The sequence below is a fragment of the Podarcis pityusensis genome (assembly GCF_964106645.2).
Source record: "Podarcis pityusensis genome assembly, chromosome: 6".
In the NCBI taxonomy this organism is placed as follows: domain Eukaryota; kingdom Metazoa; phylum Chordata; class Lepidosauria; order Squamata; family Lacertidae; genus Podarcis; species Podarcis pityusensis.
In genome coordinates, this window is record NC_138030.1 from 70424411 (window position 1) to 70444462 (window position 20052).

Below are 20052 nucleotides of genomic sequence, written 5' to 3' on the forward strand. Positions count from 1 at the left end.
ATGTTGTTTATAATTTTATCCAAATAGCATTGCAAGCAGCAGGTTCTTAAGAACCACGTTGCTAAACGAAAGAAAATTGATTAGATTGCCTTTAGGTCACTTAAGGACAAAGTCATTTATTGTTAACTGAGTAGGAGACTGCATTTATTATTTTCTTCCAACCTTTCCTATAAAAAACTCACTTTATAGCAGCCCTGATATGAAGGCTCTCTCTAGGTTAGGTTAAGACTTATGTGAAGCTACCCTTTTTTTTTTAATGGCTGAACAAATATACACCCCCCCCCCCCGGGATTTCCCAAGGAAAATCATCTATCCACCACACAGCTTTTTAGTGATGTAAGTTCCATCACCTTCTAAAGATTTGTTGATGTTGGTTGACCAAGCAGATTATGGAAAACAACTTGTATGAGAGTCAAGTTGTTATTATTTTAATATGTTCTGTGAATTTTCTTTAACATTTTTTAAAAGAAGCACAATACAATAACATATCAGTCGTGCTGTTCCCACTTGGACTGAAAGGTCAAGAATTTTAAATGAGTTACTAACAGATACATACATTTCCAAGTCACTATCAGGTCATCATGGTAAATCTGTCGGGCTGGATGTAATGGTGCCCTTCATTTCATGGAAGAAGCTCCAATTCAAATGAAACTTTCATATAAGAAATGGGGAATGTGATTTTGGCCAATTCCCCCTTCAGCCCATTTCACAATCCTCTCACACTGTTCCAGGGCATCCCCCAGTGCTTGTGAGGAAAAGTGCAGGGAGAATAATAAAATATCATTGTTCCTGCTGATAAATATGCTGATGATACCCAGCTTTATCTGTTGATGGACGGCCACTCTGACTTGGCCCCGAACACACTGACCAGATGCTTGGAAGCTGTGGCTGGATGGCTGCGTGGGAGCCAGTTAAAGTTAAATCCTTCGAAGACAGAGGTCCTCTGGCTGGGTCCGGACGACATGGGGTTGGGGGGCCAACTCCCATCTCTTGTGGGGGCTCAATTAGTGCCAGCACCTTCTGTCAAGAGCTTGGGTATAACCTTCGACGCGTTCCTTTCCATGGAGGCGCAGGTTGCAGCCACAGCAAAGGTGGCATTTTTCCATCCCCAACGTATTAAGCAGTTGGTCCCTTACCTTTCTCGCCCTGATCTGGCCACAGTGATCCATGCAACAATCACCTCCAGGCTTGATTATTGTAACTTGCTCTACACGGGGCTGCCCTTGAAGCTGACCCAGAAACTCCAGCTGGTGCAGAATACCGCAGTGAGGCTCCTTACAGGGTTCTTGCCACGGGATCACCTTCATCCAGTGCTTTACCAGCTGCACTGGCTCCCGGTGGAGTACAGGGTCAGGTTTAAGCTGCTGGTTTTGACCTTTAAAGCCCTATATAGCTTAGGATCCTCGTACCTATGGGACCGCCTCTTCTGGTATGCCCCAAGGAGGGCCTAATAACAATACTTTGGAGGTCCCAAGCCTCAAGGAGGTTAGATTGGTTTCAGCTAGGGCCAGGGCCTTTTCAGCACTGGCCCTGACATGGTGGAACGCTCTGTCACAAGAGACTAGGGCCCTGCGGGATTTGACATCTTTCCGCAGGGCCTGCAAGACGAAGCTATTCCACCTGGCCTTTGGCTTAGACTCACTCTGATCCCCTTATATGGGATTTGGTATACAAATTTTCCCTTGGCTTTTTTGCTGGCCCATGTAGGATCAGCATGGATAGCTGGTTTGGATGAATATCTGATGTTTCCTCCCTTTATGGTATTGATTTTTGGGCTACTATTAAAATGAGGCTATATTTTAAGCTGCATTTTAAGCCGTATTTTAATTGTTTGTTTGTTGTTGTTGTTGTGTGTGTTTTTTTTTCTTCCCCTATTACGTTTTATTGTAATTCATTCATATTTGGTGTCAGCTGCCCTGAGCCCAGCCCTGGTCAGGGAGGGTGGGGTATAAATAAAAAATTATTTTTATTATTTATTATTATTAAATCAAAGCCCTTTCTGTTAAACATGCGCTTAAATGTCTTCTTCTGAACGGACACTTGCTGATTATTAATTTTGGTTGAATAGTATGGCTGGTTTTATCTGGCTGTGTCTGCATCCCACCCCACATTGCAGTTGGTGAATTTTCACCAGCCTTCTGCAAGGATACACAGTATACTAACAAAGCTAGGGTTAATATGTAATTGTGGGGCGATTTGTATGTGTAATACACTGCACCCAACAAACAAAAATAAGTTTCACTTACAGGCAATCCCTGTGGCCCTATACCCCCAGAGCCACCTGGAGGACCTGGATATCCCTGAAATGGAAGGAAATGGTTAGTCTGGTTGAATGGCAGCCACCGAAATGCTCTCATGTGTTTTCTCCCATTGCTCACCATGTTTATTCTGCAGGTCAGGAAAACCCAACAGACTCAAGGCTTTAACCATCGGGTCTTCCCAAACACATGAGAATATTCACATGAGGAATGAGAATGGCTATTATCAGAAACAATTATTGCCAATTGCTTTGGCCAGATGCTTATTTTTTAAGTAGGAGAGTTGGCTTTCCCAGAGCTTCAGATACTTTAGATTTTTATTCATACGCCGGGCTAATTTATCATTTCTGAGACTTCATGGGTTGCCCTGTCGATTATCTCCAGAAACACACTCTATCCCAGTGAAAGTGGCAAGTTGTAAATTGCTTCTTGAAAAACCAGGCCACAACAGGTTTTGTTTCTTCAAAAATACATGTGTCTACTATTTTCTTTGATATGACAGCTTCTCATTTTGTATTAGGTAGAGGCTATTTCACACAAATGCCTCTCCAAGTAATCATGACTTCAACACCTTGAAGTTAACATGTGACTTGGTCCTAAACGCTTCTTAAAAAAGGATTAACTAACACTGATTTTCCTTCTTTTTCTTGCAAGAGTTCTTTCCAAAGCAGAAAATTTCCAGTAAGTTTCTAAGTACTAGGTTTCTCACTGTTCATGCCATAAATAACATAAAATAAATATGCATATAAAGTTGCTTCCCATTAATTACTTACCATGATACCTTTTTCGCCAGGAGGGCCCATTGGGCCTGGACTACCCCTCTCTCCCTAAAAGGTAAACAACAACAAAAATGAAACTTTGTGATAAATTGTCATTTCATTTTTCCTTCTCTGTGAGAAAATACAAGGTTAGTTGTGGGAGAATGGGGCCTGGTCATATAATTCTTCTGCCAGGGTGGAAAACATATGGTCCTCCAGATGTTGTTGGACTCCTGCTAGTTTTCTGGAAAATTTTGCTTACAAAAAGTTATAGGTCCTGAAGCTGAAGCGCTCAGTTTGTCAATGTATTCCTGAGTTGGTTCCTGTGTGGCTCAGAATACTGGTTGGAAGAAAGAACCACCTGCTTGTTGGCTGGAAGAAAAATGCCGCTATGAGGGGACATCTTTATTGCTGCATGGTCTTCTGGCTAGCGGAAGTTCTCTTCCTGCTACTGCTTTTCTCTTTTCTTTTGGCTTAAACTGAGCTCTGCCTGCCTCCAATGAAGGTAAGAAGGAATATGGGGTTCCCTCCTCCAAAATAGGCAAACTGGAAACTGTCTTCTTGGCCTTGGACGAGGCACCCTTTTCCTACTAACTGTCTTCCTCTACTTGAAGAGAGAAGTGATGATTTTATGGAACAAGGTGCCAATCAGATTTATCTACATGGCAATATCATGAAGGATAACATAGCATGGGGAAGCCATATTTTCCATAAAGTGATGATGCCGTATTATTATGTATCATCGTTCCTGGATCATTAGTAGGTCTATTTCCCAAGGGCACTGCAGCTCTGTTGCTTTGTACTCTGCTGCCGAACCAATAATTTTAATTTAGAAGTTAAGGGGGGGGGGGGACAAAATTAAAAACACAGCCTTGGATGGTTAATAAAGTACTATAACCTTGCATCATCTGATTTCCCTTCCTTGGAAACAAACCTCTGACCCTGCTCTCAGTCTTTGGGAATGGTTTCATACTTCTGGCTGACCACTGCCCCCCAAGTATTGAAAAACTCTTATGTTGTGAAACATCGTGAGATCTACAGGTATAGGGCGGTGCACCAATCTAAATAACAACAACAACAACAACAACAACAACAACAACAACAACACTGGCATACAAACATTTTGTGTAGCCCTAATGGAATGTGTATTGAAATAGCACGATTATCAACAACAGGCCCCAAAAAAGTGTTACTATTAAAATACACCTTACAATATTACTTTCATGTGTGTAAAATGGTTTTATGCGAAAAATATTTCAGCACTCTATGTAAAATGATATGTTACAGAGAAATAAGCAAATGGTGTGATAATGATAAGTGCCTCTTAAGGGTTTCATTCCATTTGAAAACCGATTAATTACCCCAATACTTTATTCTCTTGATTCAAAACTTTGGTTTTATCTGAAAATAATCTTGTCAGTTTATCCTTAAGTAGCAACCAATTGCAATTACTGTGTCATACTGTTTGGCGTTATTAAAATCCATCTCTTAGTTATTTCCTGAAGAGAGGAAATAAGTTTACTTTTCAGTTATTTTACTTTGATGTTAACATATAACGAAAGTGACTTTCCACATTTTTCATGTCAGATACAATAACATCATAGAATAAAATTTTGGGGTGGGATGCCACTAAGTTGTTGTGCACACAGAACAAGGTCCACTTGCACAACAGGACTATCCCCCCTCTTCCTCCCAAATCTGCTCTGATTTAGGGGGTGAGCGGTGGGAGGAGAGATAGGGGTCAGCCCCATTGCGTGAGCAAACCTCGTTCCCTGCATACATTGCCCACTTAGCGCTATGCTGAATCCCTCTCTTTCTTTAGAATTTCCTTTTGAATTCCTGCCATTAAACTGGCTGAAATAATTTTTCCCTTCAGGGTAGAAATAACAAATATCCTAGATCACACTGAAAAATATTTAGGTTTCTAGCATAATGAAACCTGACATCCATTTAAATAATAGTTTCCTGTTTTCAATTTTAAGAAAAGGAATAATGGAGAATTCTTCAGAACATTAAAGGGCTGTAGTAATAAGGACATTTGGAAATGTAACTTAACCCTACTGTGTATTCTAAAATTAGATAAGGCTATTAATCTCCCAGACGTTCCGAATGCTCTTGAATAAAACTTCTTGCTTTGCCAGTCTTTGATTTCCACGCCGTTCTCTTCTCCGCCAACCTTATACTGTATACAACATTAAAGTCTCACATTGAGTATGACTGTTCTACTGAAAGGAATTTATGATCTGAAAATTGAGACGATGTACGTACTCTTGTAACCAAAGAAAAATCTTTAATAAAATATAATAATAATAATAATAATAATAATAATAATAATATAAAAAATAATGATGATGATGACATTACAATTCAACAGACACCATAGGCAAACACCACTAATATGTGTGCCTGTTCGAAAGGTGTCTAGTTTGTAACTTAGGACCAAACTTGACAAGACAGCAAAGATCAAGGGTGTAGATTTCCATTTTTCAATTGTTAGCAGAAAGCAGCTGCTGTAGCCTTTTAATCTCAATTGGGGTCACACAGGCATTGGACAATGCCCTCCAAAACCCACCCTCCCTCCTACACATTTTTGATGAAAGTCAACTCTCAAAGGTGCTATTTGCCCCATTAAGGAAAACTTTCAAATAAATGCATGCTTCCCCTAACAAGAAAATTAACTGCTCCAGGGAAAGGGTTCTTTATAATTGGGGAAATGGCACAAGAGGAACTCCTATCCCCATACTGGAAGGAGGCAGTAGCTGATTTTAGAGAAAAAGATAAAGAGGTGGGAGGTCCAAGCACAGGTCTTCATCATCTTGTCAAGTTTGGCAAGATTAACCAAGATCAAAACCCTCACATGCAGCGTTTGCAATTTTACTGTATTTGGAACATTACGTGTGCCAGAGTGATTATTACATTATCAGTACTAGCATCTCATTATACACCTTCTCGCCGGGTCCTCCGGATGATCCAGTTTCACCAGGTAAGCCGATGGGACCCTACAGGGAAAACAAAAGTAGATGGGTTTCTAATTTCATATCTTCATATTTGAGCATCAACTTAAGCTAATGGTGTTACCGGAATCATCAATGTAAGTGCTTTTCCCTGCACCCAAAGATACAGAGTTTGGTGCACTGGGGTTTAGTGGGAGCTAATTATTATTTCCTCGTGTCTTCTAGTGATTTCATCTGTATACATTTCAACTTTGAGATTAATATTGGAAGAGCATGAATCCTAATGGCACAGCTGTTTTAATATCACTTTAATCCTAGCCCCAGTCAAGCTACCATAAATTCATCACAAGTGTGTCACTGGAATGACGCTACAATGAATGGGTCCAATCTTTATTTTAAACGAGCTCATGGAACTCATTAGTGTTCCCTGTGGGGGGTGGGGGGAGCTTAGCCCAAATTAATTTTGTCGAACTGTCACACATTATCCGATTTTCTGGCCTAGGAGTGGGGAACTTAGGGCTGCCAACACTATATTAATATAACTAATAACTCCAATCAGTCTGGACAATTATTCAGCTTGGAGAGTGAAGACTGTTTACTACTTTAAACTGTGCTTTCTTATTATTGTATTATTGTTTATTTTATTGGAAGGTGCCTCAAGACTTTGGAAGGGGAGAATACAAATGTCTCAAACCATAAAAAATATGAGCGAGATTACAAAAAGCTTATTTGCATGGTGCCTTTAAGACAATCCTTATGAACCACAAGCAACTATTTATCAGCCTCACCCAAGACTAATTTGGCTAACGAAAGCACAGAGCTTTCTGCCCGCCCCATAAACTGTTTGCATGCTATATTTCTACAGAGGAAGTTTAGCAACTGCCAAATAAGTATTCTGGCTATCTTCAGAGCAGAAGGAAAGGACAAGAGCAAAAAAGAGTGCAAGTTCAGAAGCTTCTTGCTTAGGTACCGGGAGTCTCATCCAAGAATAAAGGGTAGTTGCGATACAGATGTGTTTCTGTGTATAAATGGCTCTCAGCTGCAAGATTTTCCTCCCTGGGAAAATACCTTCGAGACTTCAAACAATAGCAGTACACAAACTTTAGGAGACTCAAGATGCTGTAATTGTAACGCAAGTATTATTGGAAACATCCAGTCTTTCTAAGAGCTTCTAAAATTGGTGTTTGATGAAACAGTGTTAAGAGTCCGGGATCACAAATACCGCTAACAGAAGCTGACAATCTTCAAAAGATTAAAACAAGGTATTAGAAATGCAATGTAGCAGACTGATATGCAGGGCTTTTTTTCAGCCAGAACTCACTGGAACTCAGTTCTGGCACCCCTCTGATGGGCACCATTGCCGTGATAAGAGAAAAGGGGAGGCATTCATGGTGAGTTCTGGCACCTCTTTTTCTGGAAAAATAGCACTGCTGATATTTAATTTAAAAAACCTCATAACTTGGCTATTGGCTCTGTATATTGGAAAATAGGAACAAACCAATTTCACCTTGTATCAAATTAGCTTTATTGATTCATCAGTATCAAACTATTGAAGCACTGGCCATCAAACTATGAATCCCCAGGCAATAAGAATTAAAAAGACCAGTTAAAACAGCTATATGGGGTGAGGCTTCAATGATACAGATCTAACAATATGGGCCTTCATTTTAGGACTGATTTGTAGCATAGACCATCCTTCAACGAGTATCTATCATGGCAGCGTGGAATCTGGCAACAGAATATGTGACTTCTGGGCTTTCGTCCTGTAGTAATAGGGAGATGTTGTGTTGTTCTGAACGCCCTGGGAATTTATATAGGATGGGCTGCATAAACCTGGCTCGAATGTCTATATAAGACTGGCAGTGAAGAAGGGCATGCTCCATTGTTTCCTGCTGCCCAGATCCACATGGGCAATTCCTCTCCTCGTATGGTATCTTCCTATAACGGCCTTCCTGAATTGCTGAAGGGAGAGCCTGACAACGGGCCAAGGTGAAAGCCCTTCACTGTTTTGGTATTCGAGATTAGCTATGTATGGCATTTGGAAAGTCAAGTATCTTCTAGTTTCACTAATTAGAAATTTTGGGGACTCAAAGACCATGCTTGGGTGATCTCAGAATCATGGAAAACAGACAGCTTTGTTGGTTGTGGCACTGATTTTTATTATCAGGGTGCCAATATATTGGGATATATATTTATCGGGAGCGGGTGGCGCGGTGGTCTAAACCACTGAGCCTCTGGGGCTTGCAGATTGGAAGGCTGGCGGTTCAAGTCAGCACAACGGGGTGAGCTCCCGTTGCTCTGTCCCAGATTCTACCAACCTAGCAGTTCGAAAGCACACCAGTGCATGTAGATAAATAGGCACTGCTGTAGCGGGAAGGCAAACGGCATTTCCATGCGCTCTGGCTTCCACTGTGCCAGAAGTGATTTATTCATGCTGGCCACATGACCTGGAAAGCTGTCTGTGGACAAACGATGGCTCCCTTGGGCTGAAGCGAGATGAGCGCCGCACCCCATGGTCACCTTTGACTGGACTTAACCGTCCAGGGGCCCTTTACCTTTTACCTTTACCTATATAGGGATAATTAGTATATCTGAATATTATTTCTATTCTTTTGTTCTTGTAGGTTATTGAAAATAGGACCATTATATACCTGCCCTCAAAGGCTCATGGATGGGTGGAGAAGGGGGTAACCACAGATTCTCCTTGCTCACAGTCAGGGTGTGCATGTGGTGAACCAGTCAACTGCCCGCTTATCATCAAAGGCACATAATGGACACTTATCCCTTCCTCTGGGTGGGCAGTTGTTGCAGACCCTCGAGCTCAGTCGCCATCCCCAGACGGTGAGAAAGGAACGCACATGGCCAGGCGGGCAAAGGGGGAATTCTCATTGGCTGCCTGGGTAGCTAGCGTTGAATTCCCACCAGCTGCTGCATTTCAAATTGGCCAATGAATGGCCTCTTCTGGGGGGTGGTGTGTGTGTGCCTTGCAGGCTGAAAAGGCATTGGTTGCACACATGTCCTGGCAACCAGGGAGGCATAAAAGCCTGTGCAGAACCATCCTGCCTCAGCACATTTAATGCCCATTTAATAGACATCACAAAACCAATTGGGGTATATTTTCACATCCATCTTAACACGCGCAGCAAGCCTAATTTTTTTATTCATTATCTGGACTTCTAAAAAGTGCTACTCTCAGATGTTTTCCTGAGAACATTTTAATTAGAGGGTGAGGTTTTTTCTTCTTCTTCCATAGTGGAGAAGTTGGAGATTGGTACTGCATTATGCACTCTATATTTATAAAGGCTAAAAGCCAAGTTGTTTTCCTCTGCTTGAAAAAATATTCCCAAGGCCCATGAGTGCCAAAGACTGACTGGCATCGTCCAGCCCCCAGGGCAAGTGACAAGCTATAAATTAAACTAGGGGGGGAAAGGTATTAAAAAGTTCAGAAATGTATCCAGAAAATGTCTAATTAAAAGGCAGTTGACAAAATACCCTAATGAAACCTCATCCACGACAAGCAGAGATTCAGATCAGGTAGGTTTGAAGCTAGAAATTAGGCTTTTTAATAGAATCAAGACTGGAGCACAGACGGATCAGAGAGCCAGGAACAAAGCTGAGAAATAACAAGCACAAAAAGGCAAAACTGTAGGGTTTGAACACAAAAATAGACAAGCCAGCATCTGAGTCAAACAATGGGCTGCCTAAAGATAAAAGGGATCATTTCAGCACTCCCAAAGGCTATCAAAATGTAAGCACAGGGTGAAAACCAGAAGCTACTGGATGCTGGTAAAGTCACTGTCCCCTGAAACAACTGATTTTCTGTGCGATATCATACTAAAGAAAATGTCACACCATCAATACACTAAACAGCATACAGTGGTACCTTGGGTTAAGAACTTAATTCGTTCTGGAGCTCCATTCTTAACCTGAAACTGTTCTTAAGCTGAAGCACCACTTTAGCTAATGGGGCCTCCTGCTGCCGCCGCGCCGCTGGAGCACGATTTCTGTTCTCATCCTGAAGCAAAGTTCTTAACCTGAGGTACTATTTCTGGGTTAGCAGAGTCTGTAACCTGAAGTGTATGTAACCTGAGGTACCACTGTACATGCAAACGAAAACGAAGGACAATCTCAAACTGAAGTGGAATGCGCTTTTAAAACAACTACAGAAAATATTGTGCCGTGGTTTCTGTTTGTCTCTCTCTAACGGCAAAGATGACTTTTTAGAAGCCTCCTTGACACATGCGTTCTTCTGGAAAATTAATCAGAGGGTAGATCCCACATCTAACACATGCTTAAGGCAGGCAAAGCTTCTGCCAGGGCATCTGCTGTGTGTTAAAAAGTTGGACTACAGTAAAATAATTGGAAACATGATGTGCTTAGTTTTTTTTGGGGGGGGGGGACACTTGAGCATGTAATAGCAACGATAATAATCCTTCAGTAGACCCTTTTAGAAAGAAGATTATAACTAGGTAGCACCATGAATTCCCTGCACAAGCAGTTACTTATCGCATATATTTATACACACTTTACTTCTTCCTGTACCTCCAACCAGTTTTCTGAAGGGATGCTCAAAACATTACTTCGTCTACATTTATCTTATCATTTCCCCACTACTGCCCCACTTCTCATTTGAGAAAGCTGATTCATTGGCTGAAGTTTGTGCCTTCCTTTCTGGCATGATATGCTTAGAAAAGTGCAATATTCACATACGGTTGCTTCCAACAGATTAGCAATGGAAGAAAATGCCTGCAGGCACAAAATACCTCAAATTCAGGGAGTTTAAAGGGTGGAGCACTAAGAATAGGAAGAGTTAGGAACTAGCAGATGGATAGCGTTGCCTCTTTGGTGGAAAGCCATACTGGTAGTTAGCTATTTCATCCCCAAATTAATAAAGCCTGTGTTTCAGTTGGATTATCTTGCTATGCTAATGTTGCATCCAAACAAGTCTTAGCGTTGCTGAGGCATTACTTTTCTGTAAGTAGCTGCAAGTGGAATTAAACAAGGGAGTCCATACAGCCAGAGAGAGAACTGCCATGTTACCCTGAAATGCCCTTCCCTGTGGCCAACATTTTCTATAATGCTTATTTACAATCACAGCTTATTGGGCAAAGGTCCTTCACAAAGTCAATTAATAGTTTCCCGATTCAGCTTTTTCCTTCCTTATTTATGTTTATTACAGCTGCTAATGGCACCATTGTTGGCTTCTGCTCCTGCAAGGGTGAGGAGCTTTAATTATTGGTTTTCTTTCCATTTTTATGTCAATGTTTCACTATATAAAAAAGAAAAACATATATATGAGAAGGTAAACCCTTCCATTACCCCGCAGCATGAATAGAAAGCAATGCTGGGGCTATCAGGGCTAAACAGCCCTGTTTAGGGAAGTTTTTAAGGACTGATGTTTTTATAATGTTTTTAGATATGTTGTAAGCCGCTCAGAGTGGCTGGGGAAACCCAGCCAGATGAGAGAAGAAGAAGAGGGGTTTGGATTTGATATCCCGCCTTTCACTCCCCTTCAGAAGTCTCAAAGCGGCTAACATTCTCCTTTCCCTTCCTCCCCCACAACAAACACTCTGTGAGGTGAGTGGGGCTGAGAGACTTCAAAGAAGTGTGACTGGCCCAAGGTCACCCAGCAGCTGCATGTGGAGGAGCGGAGACGCGAACCCGGTTCCTCAGATTACGAGTCTACCGCTCTCAACCACTACACCACAATGGAGAGGGATATAAATAATGAAATTATTATATATCAAGTAAAGCTATTAATCACTAATCCCCCAACTAAGATGTATCACTATTCTCCTTGTTGTAAAGGCGGCATACAATTACGGCGAAACATTATCAACAGGAAACAATTAAATGGATGGGATTTGCAAGTAAGAAACTTTAATTAAACACACAGGGGCCATGAAAAGCCTTGATAGCACTTTGCCTGTCCACACTGGACAGTGTTTTATTGCCAAAATGTGGGGAGGGGTGGGGATCATCACACATCAGGCCTGGAAGGGGGGAGAGGACAACACATGAAACACCAGACTGCAACAATTTGACATTACATGGATCCTCTGCAAAAAATTAAGTGAACAGATGGTAATTCTAGAGAAAATGACTAGCATGGAATTAAGGACATATGTAACAGAACCCTGATAACTTTTCTTTTCTTTTTTTGGTAAAAGAAAAAGAAACACAGATTTCCTTGAGGCAGTGGAGTTATAAAAGTATTTCAGACAGCTTGTTCTGTATACTGAAGCACAAGACGTAATTTTCCTATAAAAGGAGAGCTATCAAATTTGAAGAATTGCAACACACAACTATTCTGGAGAGACTAGTACATTTCATCATTCCAGATGGAATCAATGAATCAGGAACAACTGTTCGTTTATAGGAACTTTAATTTGTTGTTGTTGTTGAAACTGATGTTTCACAGGGGATTTGTGATATGTACCGTGCTTTTCCTATATGGATAAAAACTCACAGTAGTACAGTACAGTACAATTTGGATATAATTTGAGTCTCCTTATCTGTTGTCCAGCCTATTGTTTTCAAAAGAAGAGCTGAAGTCTTTTGTAATCGCTACCTATGAAACTACTAGTGAGGCCTGTAACAAAATACTGCAGTATATCTTTCCTCCTATTCAGAGTTCTGGTCACCCATTCTCTCAAAGAAGGGCATTCCAATCATCCCATACTGTTGCCCCATTCCGTTTTTCCTTTTCCAACACCCCATGGTACATTTCATGGCTCCTGGTCATGCTCAGTCCTCATTGGCCTGCTTTAAATTTAAATACACAAGAATGCACATGCATGTGAGTGCCCACCCCAACAAACCCCATTAAGGTAGCAGTCATATACAGAATTTATAGAGAGTAAGCAAACTATAGGTCGTACTTCTGTGTAAAGTAGCTATTTGCCACAAGCATTTCATCTTAAGATAGTAGAGTTTTCCAGACCTAACAAAACCAGGATGGAACATGGTTCATTTGGCACTGAGTTATAACCAAACCCAATACTCAATTCACAGAGTAAGAGCTGCTTCACTCCATCAGACTAGCAAACCGGAATTTTTGTGTGTGGTCTTTGGGTTGATGCCTCACCTTCATACTTCAAACTCAATTTCCTGCCACTTAGCTGAAGTACTAAGAATGTTATGGCAGGAGCACCAGGATCCACAGAAACTCACTCACGTTGGGAATATGATTATAAAGGTGTGTTTTCCTTCTAAAAGTTCCCAAAGAATTGAGTCTGGTTGATGTTTGTGTTAACATTTCTGACTTGTGAAATCTTAACCGGGTAGCAAATCAAAGGTTCGTGAGTCAGGGTAAAAACCTGTGTCGTTAACCCACCGCTGAGTTAAGTACATTTTGCAAGATGAACCACGCGGCGTCCACATTTCAAATGTGCATTTGAAATAATATAGGATTAGCCAAGGATTCTCAAGCAGGGATTCTCATTTCATTCCAGAGCCAACCTAAGCAAATGAAAAGATGGTTCAAGTCTCCCCAAACACAAACAACTAAGATATTTTTTTGGGGGGGGGGGAGGAGTGGGGATTCCTGGTTTATTTTGTTCTTGTTTGGTAGTAGCAATAGTTGAGAACTGGGATGAGGAAGGAAAAAAGAACTTCTTTGTCTTCTTTTCTGCTGTTGCTGCCACAATCCCTGGAAACAGCTACAGGAAGGGAAAAGAAGGAAAGGGTGCTTTGGGGGCTGGCAGGGAGAAGAAAGGGGTTTGTGGAAGCAATGCACCCATCTCTAATCCAGGTATTGCTCTGATCCAAATAAGGCTGTGAGTTGCTCAGGGAGAGTTCATAAAAGCTTGCCTCTCCCGCAAGGAAGTGTTTTAGGAGCCCTGAAAGGCACTCCAAGTGAGGAGCGGCTGAATTTCTGGAGCAACCATAGGAATTAACACATGGCACTTAATACATAGAAATTATATAGCTCTCTAGGCTTAATTCCCTCAGTGTCATTTCCTCCAGTTTCTCCCGCCACCTTCAGTATTGAAATAAATCATCATAGACTACCACTTACTATTCAGGCACGGATCAAAGTGCTGATTTTCCCCTATAAATCTTAAATGGTCTGGGCTCAGGGCACCTGAAGGATTGCCTATTCTCACCCAAACTTGCCCAGTTCTTTGTTGGTGTTCTGAGGTGAGGTGATGGTGAAGCCAAGGCCTGCTTAGTTGTTCCAAGTCTGAGGAACGCCTTTCTCTTATCCGCGTCATTAGCACGCTCTTTGATGGCATTTAAAGGTCAGCTAAAAAAGCAGTTGCTTTTCCAGCCATTTAATGAGATTAAAAAAATAAAAAAATGTCTTCTGTTTTAAATTGGATTTGCTCCTGCTGCTTTAATTGTAAATTTAATTTGTTGAGGCCCGTTTCTGATGTAATGTCATTTGGACAGAACACTGAAATATGGCAAATGGACAGGATCAAGCTTTAGGTCAAGCAATCACCCCATTTCTCTGGCAGACGTCACCAGCATTTGCTTCTGGGTTTAACCTGTTTCTTTAAACAAATCAAGATACACTGTGGTATGTGATCCTGGCTAGTTCGGATAAACTGTAGTTTAAACTAACCACAGATCCTGGTTCAGACATAACAAACTGTGGTTAGTTTAAACCAGGAAACAGATGCTTCCTGTCTCCTCCTCCAGATGATGCAAATAGACGGGTATGTGCTCAACCACAAGGCCACACATTTGAACTGCACCTATGTGTTTTGTTACAATTCTTTTTTCCTGTTGTGAGTTACCTTGGAAAGCATGGCTCAGAGACTTTTGACCCTTGTGATGCTACAAACTCACAGCTCTTGCAACACAGATGTTAATTTTGAAAACTGGCTGAGATAGTTACATCTTGTGCTAATGAAACATTAGCAGTCCAGTTCTTCTGCGATCATATTGCAGATTTATTGCCTTGTCTTCTGTTTTTTGGCTCCTTATCTCCAAACCTGAGGCATTTCTACAAAGTTTGAAGAATTTGTTCTACTCAGCATCTTCAAGTCCTCAATCATTTAAAGCAATTTCAATTTTCCCTTTAATTTTGGGCATAGGCAATTATGATTTTCTCTCCTAGATAAATTAGGTATCCTCAAGGCCTAAAACAAGTTTAGCAACGAGGCAGTTAAGTGCAAAGCTTCCAAGCAGGCAGGTCTATACAAAAAATATTGGCTATGCTTTTTCTTAAATGTGAGCCTGTAATAGCTCATCCAGGCATATCATTTCTAGCAGAACTCCCATACATTGTTTTGGTTACCCTCTGTGTGTTTGTTGCTAGAACATGAAACATATACTTGTAATGAATACCTGTCTACCAACAGACATATGTATTTAAATACAGTTTTGCATTGGTGGTATCCCATACTATAACATCGGACCACATGCTTTGAATGCAAAAGATCCCAGGGTTGATCCTGGGTTTTATCTCCAGTTTAAAGAACTCACTGGGTTAGCAAGGGCCACTGCTTCAGGCTTGAAAGAGCAAATCAGAACAGGCAGTACTGGGCTGGATAGACCAATAGGAAGCTTCATATGCTCCCATGAACATTCTTAGTTGCCCTTCTGACAACAGCTCAACATTCTGGCACTGTTTATGGTCCTTTGGTCAGCTGCTGACATTTTCTATCCTGGTCTGACTGTCTACAGACTGAATTTTATATTGGGCTTCTCTGCGAGGAACCCACATCCATATAAATCAAATATTCAGAGGGTGTTTCCTCCGCCCCTTGGCAATGAGTCATGTTTCCAAGTAATAATGGCAGCCAAGAAACATAACGCTTTTGTAGGTCACATTAGTTTTCATGTGTGAAAGAATGTCATCTTTCAATCATCTTTTTCAAACGTCTAAAGCCATTCATGCAGTGGATTATGCTCAGCGATGGACAAGACAGGTTACATGCGTCTGTGCGTAATACAATGTGGTTTCAAAGTTTTGCCAGCTAGTAATTTAAAAATCTGAAACTCAACTGTGCATGCCAGCACAGTTGAGACTTTTCTCCCTCTAATCCAGGGGCAATTTTCTCAGTAGCTGAAGCCAATGTTTTTCTTGGCATCGCTTTCCAAAAAAAAAAAAAACCACCCAAAAAAACCAACCCAAAAAACACTTTGTCTCATCAGCATTGTAAATCTGCTCTGGCTGAACTCCTTTAGTTCTCATTAAATTAATCAAATGCTGTCTAAAGGGATCTGCTGATTCTGTAAGAGGTGGCTAATCTTACCAGCCAGGGAAAGCTGCAGAATTCGACTTCAGGTTTTAAATTCTATTCTGTCAAAGTCATGGATCTAATAAGGATCTTAAACAAATTAGCTTCCCCTTATATAAAAAAGCCTGTTGCATTCCAAGGCTCACAACAACAATGCAGGGAGGGGGGAACCAAGATACTGGCTTGCTTGGAAGTGTCTGCAGAGTCATTGTAAGCAATAACTGTGGCAAACACAACTTACATGGGTAGCCTTCAAACAGGAAAGAACTATGGCCAGCTGTGCCTGTTAAAATCCCATTATAGCAAGGCATTCCCGTTATTCCTGTAGAATTTTCTGCAACTTTTCTCTGCTGCTTCAAAAGTGTCATGATTTTCAGCACATCAGATTTTATAAAGCGTCCTTGATGCCCTTTCACTCTGGAAAAACCAGAGAGAGGTAACTGTGCACACATTTAATGCTATTCCTGTAGGAACAATAATAATAATAATAATAATAATAATAATAATAATAATAGTTATTTATACCCCGCCCATCTGGCTGGGTTTCCCCAGTAACCAACATCTATTTTGTATGTGCTAATTTTATTTCCTTGTTGGCTATTGTTCTCTCTCTTGTTGAGTTTTAAGATGTTAAATTTGGTTAGCTTATTTCCATTGTTTCTGTGTGGATTTTCTGTATTCATTGACATTATGATTATTTCTAATTGTTCTTAATGTGTGTATCTTTTTTGTTCATTATTGTTTGTTTGGTATGTTGTAAGCCACCATTGTGGAAATGTGGAATATAAATAAACTGATGTTTGCCAAGGGTACATGGAGATCCTGCATAACAAAGAATTGTACAAGTAACAGGGGAAAAAACCCCAGACATTAGAGCTATCAATCTGATCATTCTCCCCACCTGTAATGAGGACGTTGTTGGACAGCTTTAGAGCATATTGTCTAGATTGCTTCAGGAATTTTTATTACCATATATGTGTGTTTCTACACACATCCTTGCTAGAACTTCTAAACAAGATGGATATAGATTGTTTAAAAAGTGTCATCAACAATGGACCATCTAGAACTCAGATATAATTTAACAGGCGAAACTGTTATCAGATTTAAACTGGTCTATGACCGTAATAAACTGATTGAGATTGTTATCAAGTTTTTATCACTTTTGTGAGTATTGCTCATACTCATAAATCCAAATAAGGAGCATTAAATACATTTATCTTCTAATCAAATGTATAACTATTCCTGTATACCTGAAGTAGCATCTCCACCCCATCGTCCAACCTGGACTCTGAGGTCCAGCGCCGAGGGCCTTCTGGCGGTTCCATCACAGCAAGAAGTGAAGTTACAGGGAACCAGGCAGAGGCCCTTCTCAGTAGTGGTGCCTGCCCTGTGGAACACCCTCCCATCAAATGTCAAAGAAATAAACAACTATATGACATTTAGAGGACATCTGAAGGCAGCCCTGTTTAGGGAAGTTTTTAATGACTGATGTTTTAATGTATTTTTAACTTTCTGTTGGAAGCTGCCCAGAGTGGCTGGGGAAATCCAGCCAGATGGGTGGGGTAGAAATAATAATAATAATATATTATTATTATTATTATTATTATTATTATTATTATTCCTAAGTAGAGTACCACCAGCAGCGGTATTTTCTGCATAAAGAGGAGGGCAGTTTGGAACTCTGTGTTTCCAACAATACATGAATGTAGGATAAAAAAATGTTCAGACTGTGGGAAAATTATGACCTAATAATCTCCAATTATCAATGGGACTATAGATACCATCCACATTCATGCATGCATCACTTATAAAAGCCAAAAAAGTATTTCAAAATCCATATATACTATTTCAGTCTACCCTTGGTCTAGAAGCTGCACCTGGTACAGAATTTGGCCAGGAGGGCTGTAAACAGAATGAGGAGGCTCAGTTGTTCAGGTCCGTGGATTTGTCAAGTTTATGCACTTATGATAATACTGAACCAAAGCCAAAAAGTTCTTTCCATTACTATTCTATGTTATCATCTACCTCAAAAAATATTCCTTAAATTCAGTAATTGCAACATTTGGTTCAAATTTACAATTAAGTGCTATGTACACAACTCACCATAGTCCACTACTCCTACTTTTGTTTTTTTAAAGCATTTTTTCTTTTTTGGCTACTGCATCATATAGGCCAAATGTACTGTTTATTTATTTGATCATTTCTAATGAAGTAAGGTTGCAAGATGAGTTTTTACAATAAATATACGTCTGGTTATATATTTAATTGTGTAAATACAGCTTTGTTTCATGAAAAGAAACCAAACAAACAATACATTTGACATACATTGTATACAATATCGATAATATTTTTAGAGGGAATTAAGGCCGCTTCTGTACATAATACTTATTTGCAAGTAGGGCCAAAGGTTACACAAATATATCTGTGGTTTGGAAGCAAATAACCAGGGATTCTATTTTAAAGTGAGTTATCCCTCTCTCTTTGTATTTCATCCTACGAACCACTGTTCCAATATTCTGTATTAGTGTCTACGTGTTCCTAAGGGGATGACTATTATTTTGTCTCTAGTAGGAGAGCACAAACATTTAAGACTCAACTAAACAATTCAAAAGTAGAGACATCACCTTGCCAACAAAAGTCCGTATAGTAAACTGGTTTTCCCAGTAGAAACCCATGGAAGTAAAAGCTGGACCATAAAGGAGGCTGATCGCCGAAGAATTGATGCTTTTGAATTATGGTGCTGGAGGAGACTCTTGAGAGTCCCATGGACTGCAAGAAGATCAAACCTATCCATTCTTAAGGAAATCAGCCCTGGGTGCTCACTGGAAGGACAGATCCTGAAGCTGAGGCTCCAATACTTTGGCCACCTCATGAGACTCCCTGGAAAATACCCTGATGTTGGGAAAGATGGAGGGCACAAGGAGAAGGGGACGACAGAGGACGAGATGGTTGGATAGTGTTCTCAAAGCTACCAGGATGAGATTGACCAAACTGCGGGAGGCAGTGGAAGACAGGAGTGCCTGGCGTGCTCTGGTCCATGGGGTCACAAAGAGTCGGACACGACTAAATGACTAAACAACAACAAACAATTCATTTAGTTATACTTTCACATTCAATTCTGTTGAAAAATTCTCAAATTTTAGCAAGATTAATCTTGTCATCAGCACCTGGGAGATAGCTGTCAATCAGTTCATGCACATGAATCATATGCCTCAGCTGTCCTGATTCCATTTTTTATTGTGAGAGCATGGCAGCCATTTTGGGCACGGTGCTCTCACACAATTTCTGGCCACAATCTCCCCCCCCCCCCCGCACTTTTTCAGCGCTGTGATCTCACATGGTGCCCCGAAACAAATGCTTTTGGCCACTGTGCCCCCCCAAGTGCTTTTGGAGGGCCACAATCTCGCATGGGTCATGTGACTCACATGGGAGTGCAGCCCCGGAAGATGGGGTCCCAGATTGTCCCTGAGTCATATATGGAATCACAGTTTAAGAACCTTGTGAACAACCACCATAGAATTATTTTTAAAGCTCCAGGAAACTGCAGTCACCGACATAGGCTACACAACATAGCTCAAGGAAATGCCGAAATGCCACAGAGTGAGATGCAACACAGACAGCTGTTTTTTTTAAAAAAGCTCAGTAGTTCCACTAGGCCAAGAGACATCTTTGGGATTACCTTTACAAAATATCCGTAAAATTTAATTACAGTGGATTCAATAAAAAGGCTCAGACCAGATGCTAAACTTTAACCCAGTTTTGCTTTATATTGCAAGGCATACAGTTTCTTACAGAAGAATACCAATGAATCCATGAACGTTTCTCCCTAATTCTTTCCAGATAGTATGCCATATTGGTATTTTGGATTGGACCTCCCCTGTTCATCTTG

At 40.7% G+C, this 20052-nt stretch overlaps 1 protein-coding gene across 1 annotated transcript in view; it reads right to left on the minus strand.

Annotated features, from left to right (window-relative positions):
- The window catches only part of COL24A1 (collagen type XXIV alpha 1 chain), a 331774-nt gene that overhangs the window by 53383 nt on the left and 258339 nt on the right, over positions 1 to 20052 (minus strand). The window contains exons 26-28 of the mRNA XM_081008493.1: positions 5962 to 6015; positions 3032 to 3085; positions 2247 to 2300 (exon numbers count right to left, since the gene is read on the minus strand). Coding sequence (XP_080864619.1) covers positions 2247 to 2300; positions 3032 to 3085; positions 5962 to 6015 — 162 coding nt within the window. The remainder of the gene's footprint in view (positions 1 to 2246; positions 2301 to 3031; positions 3086 to 5961; positions 6016 to 20052) is intronic.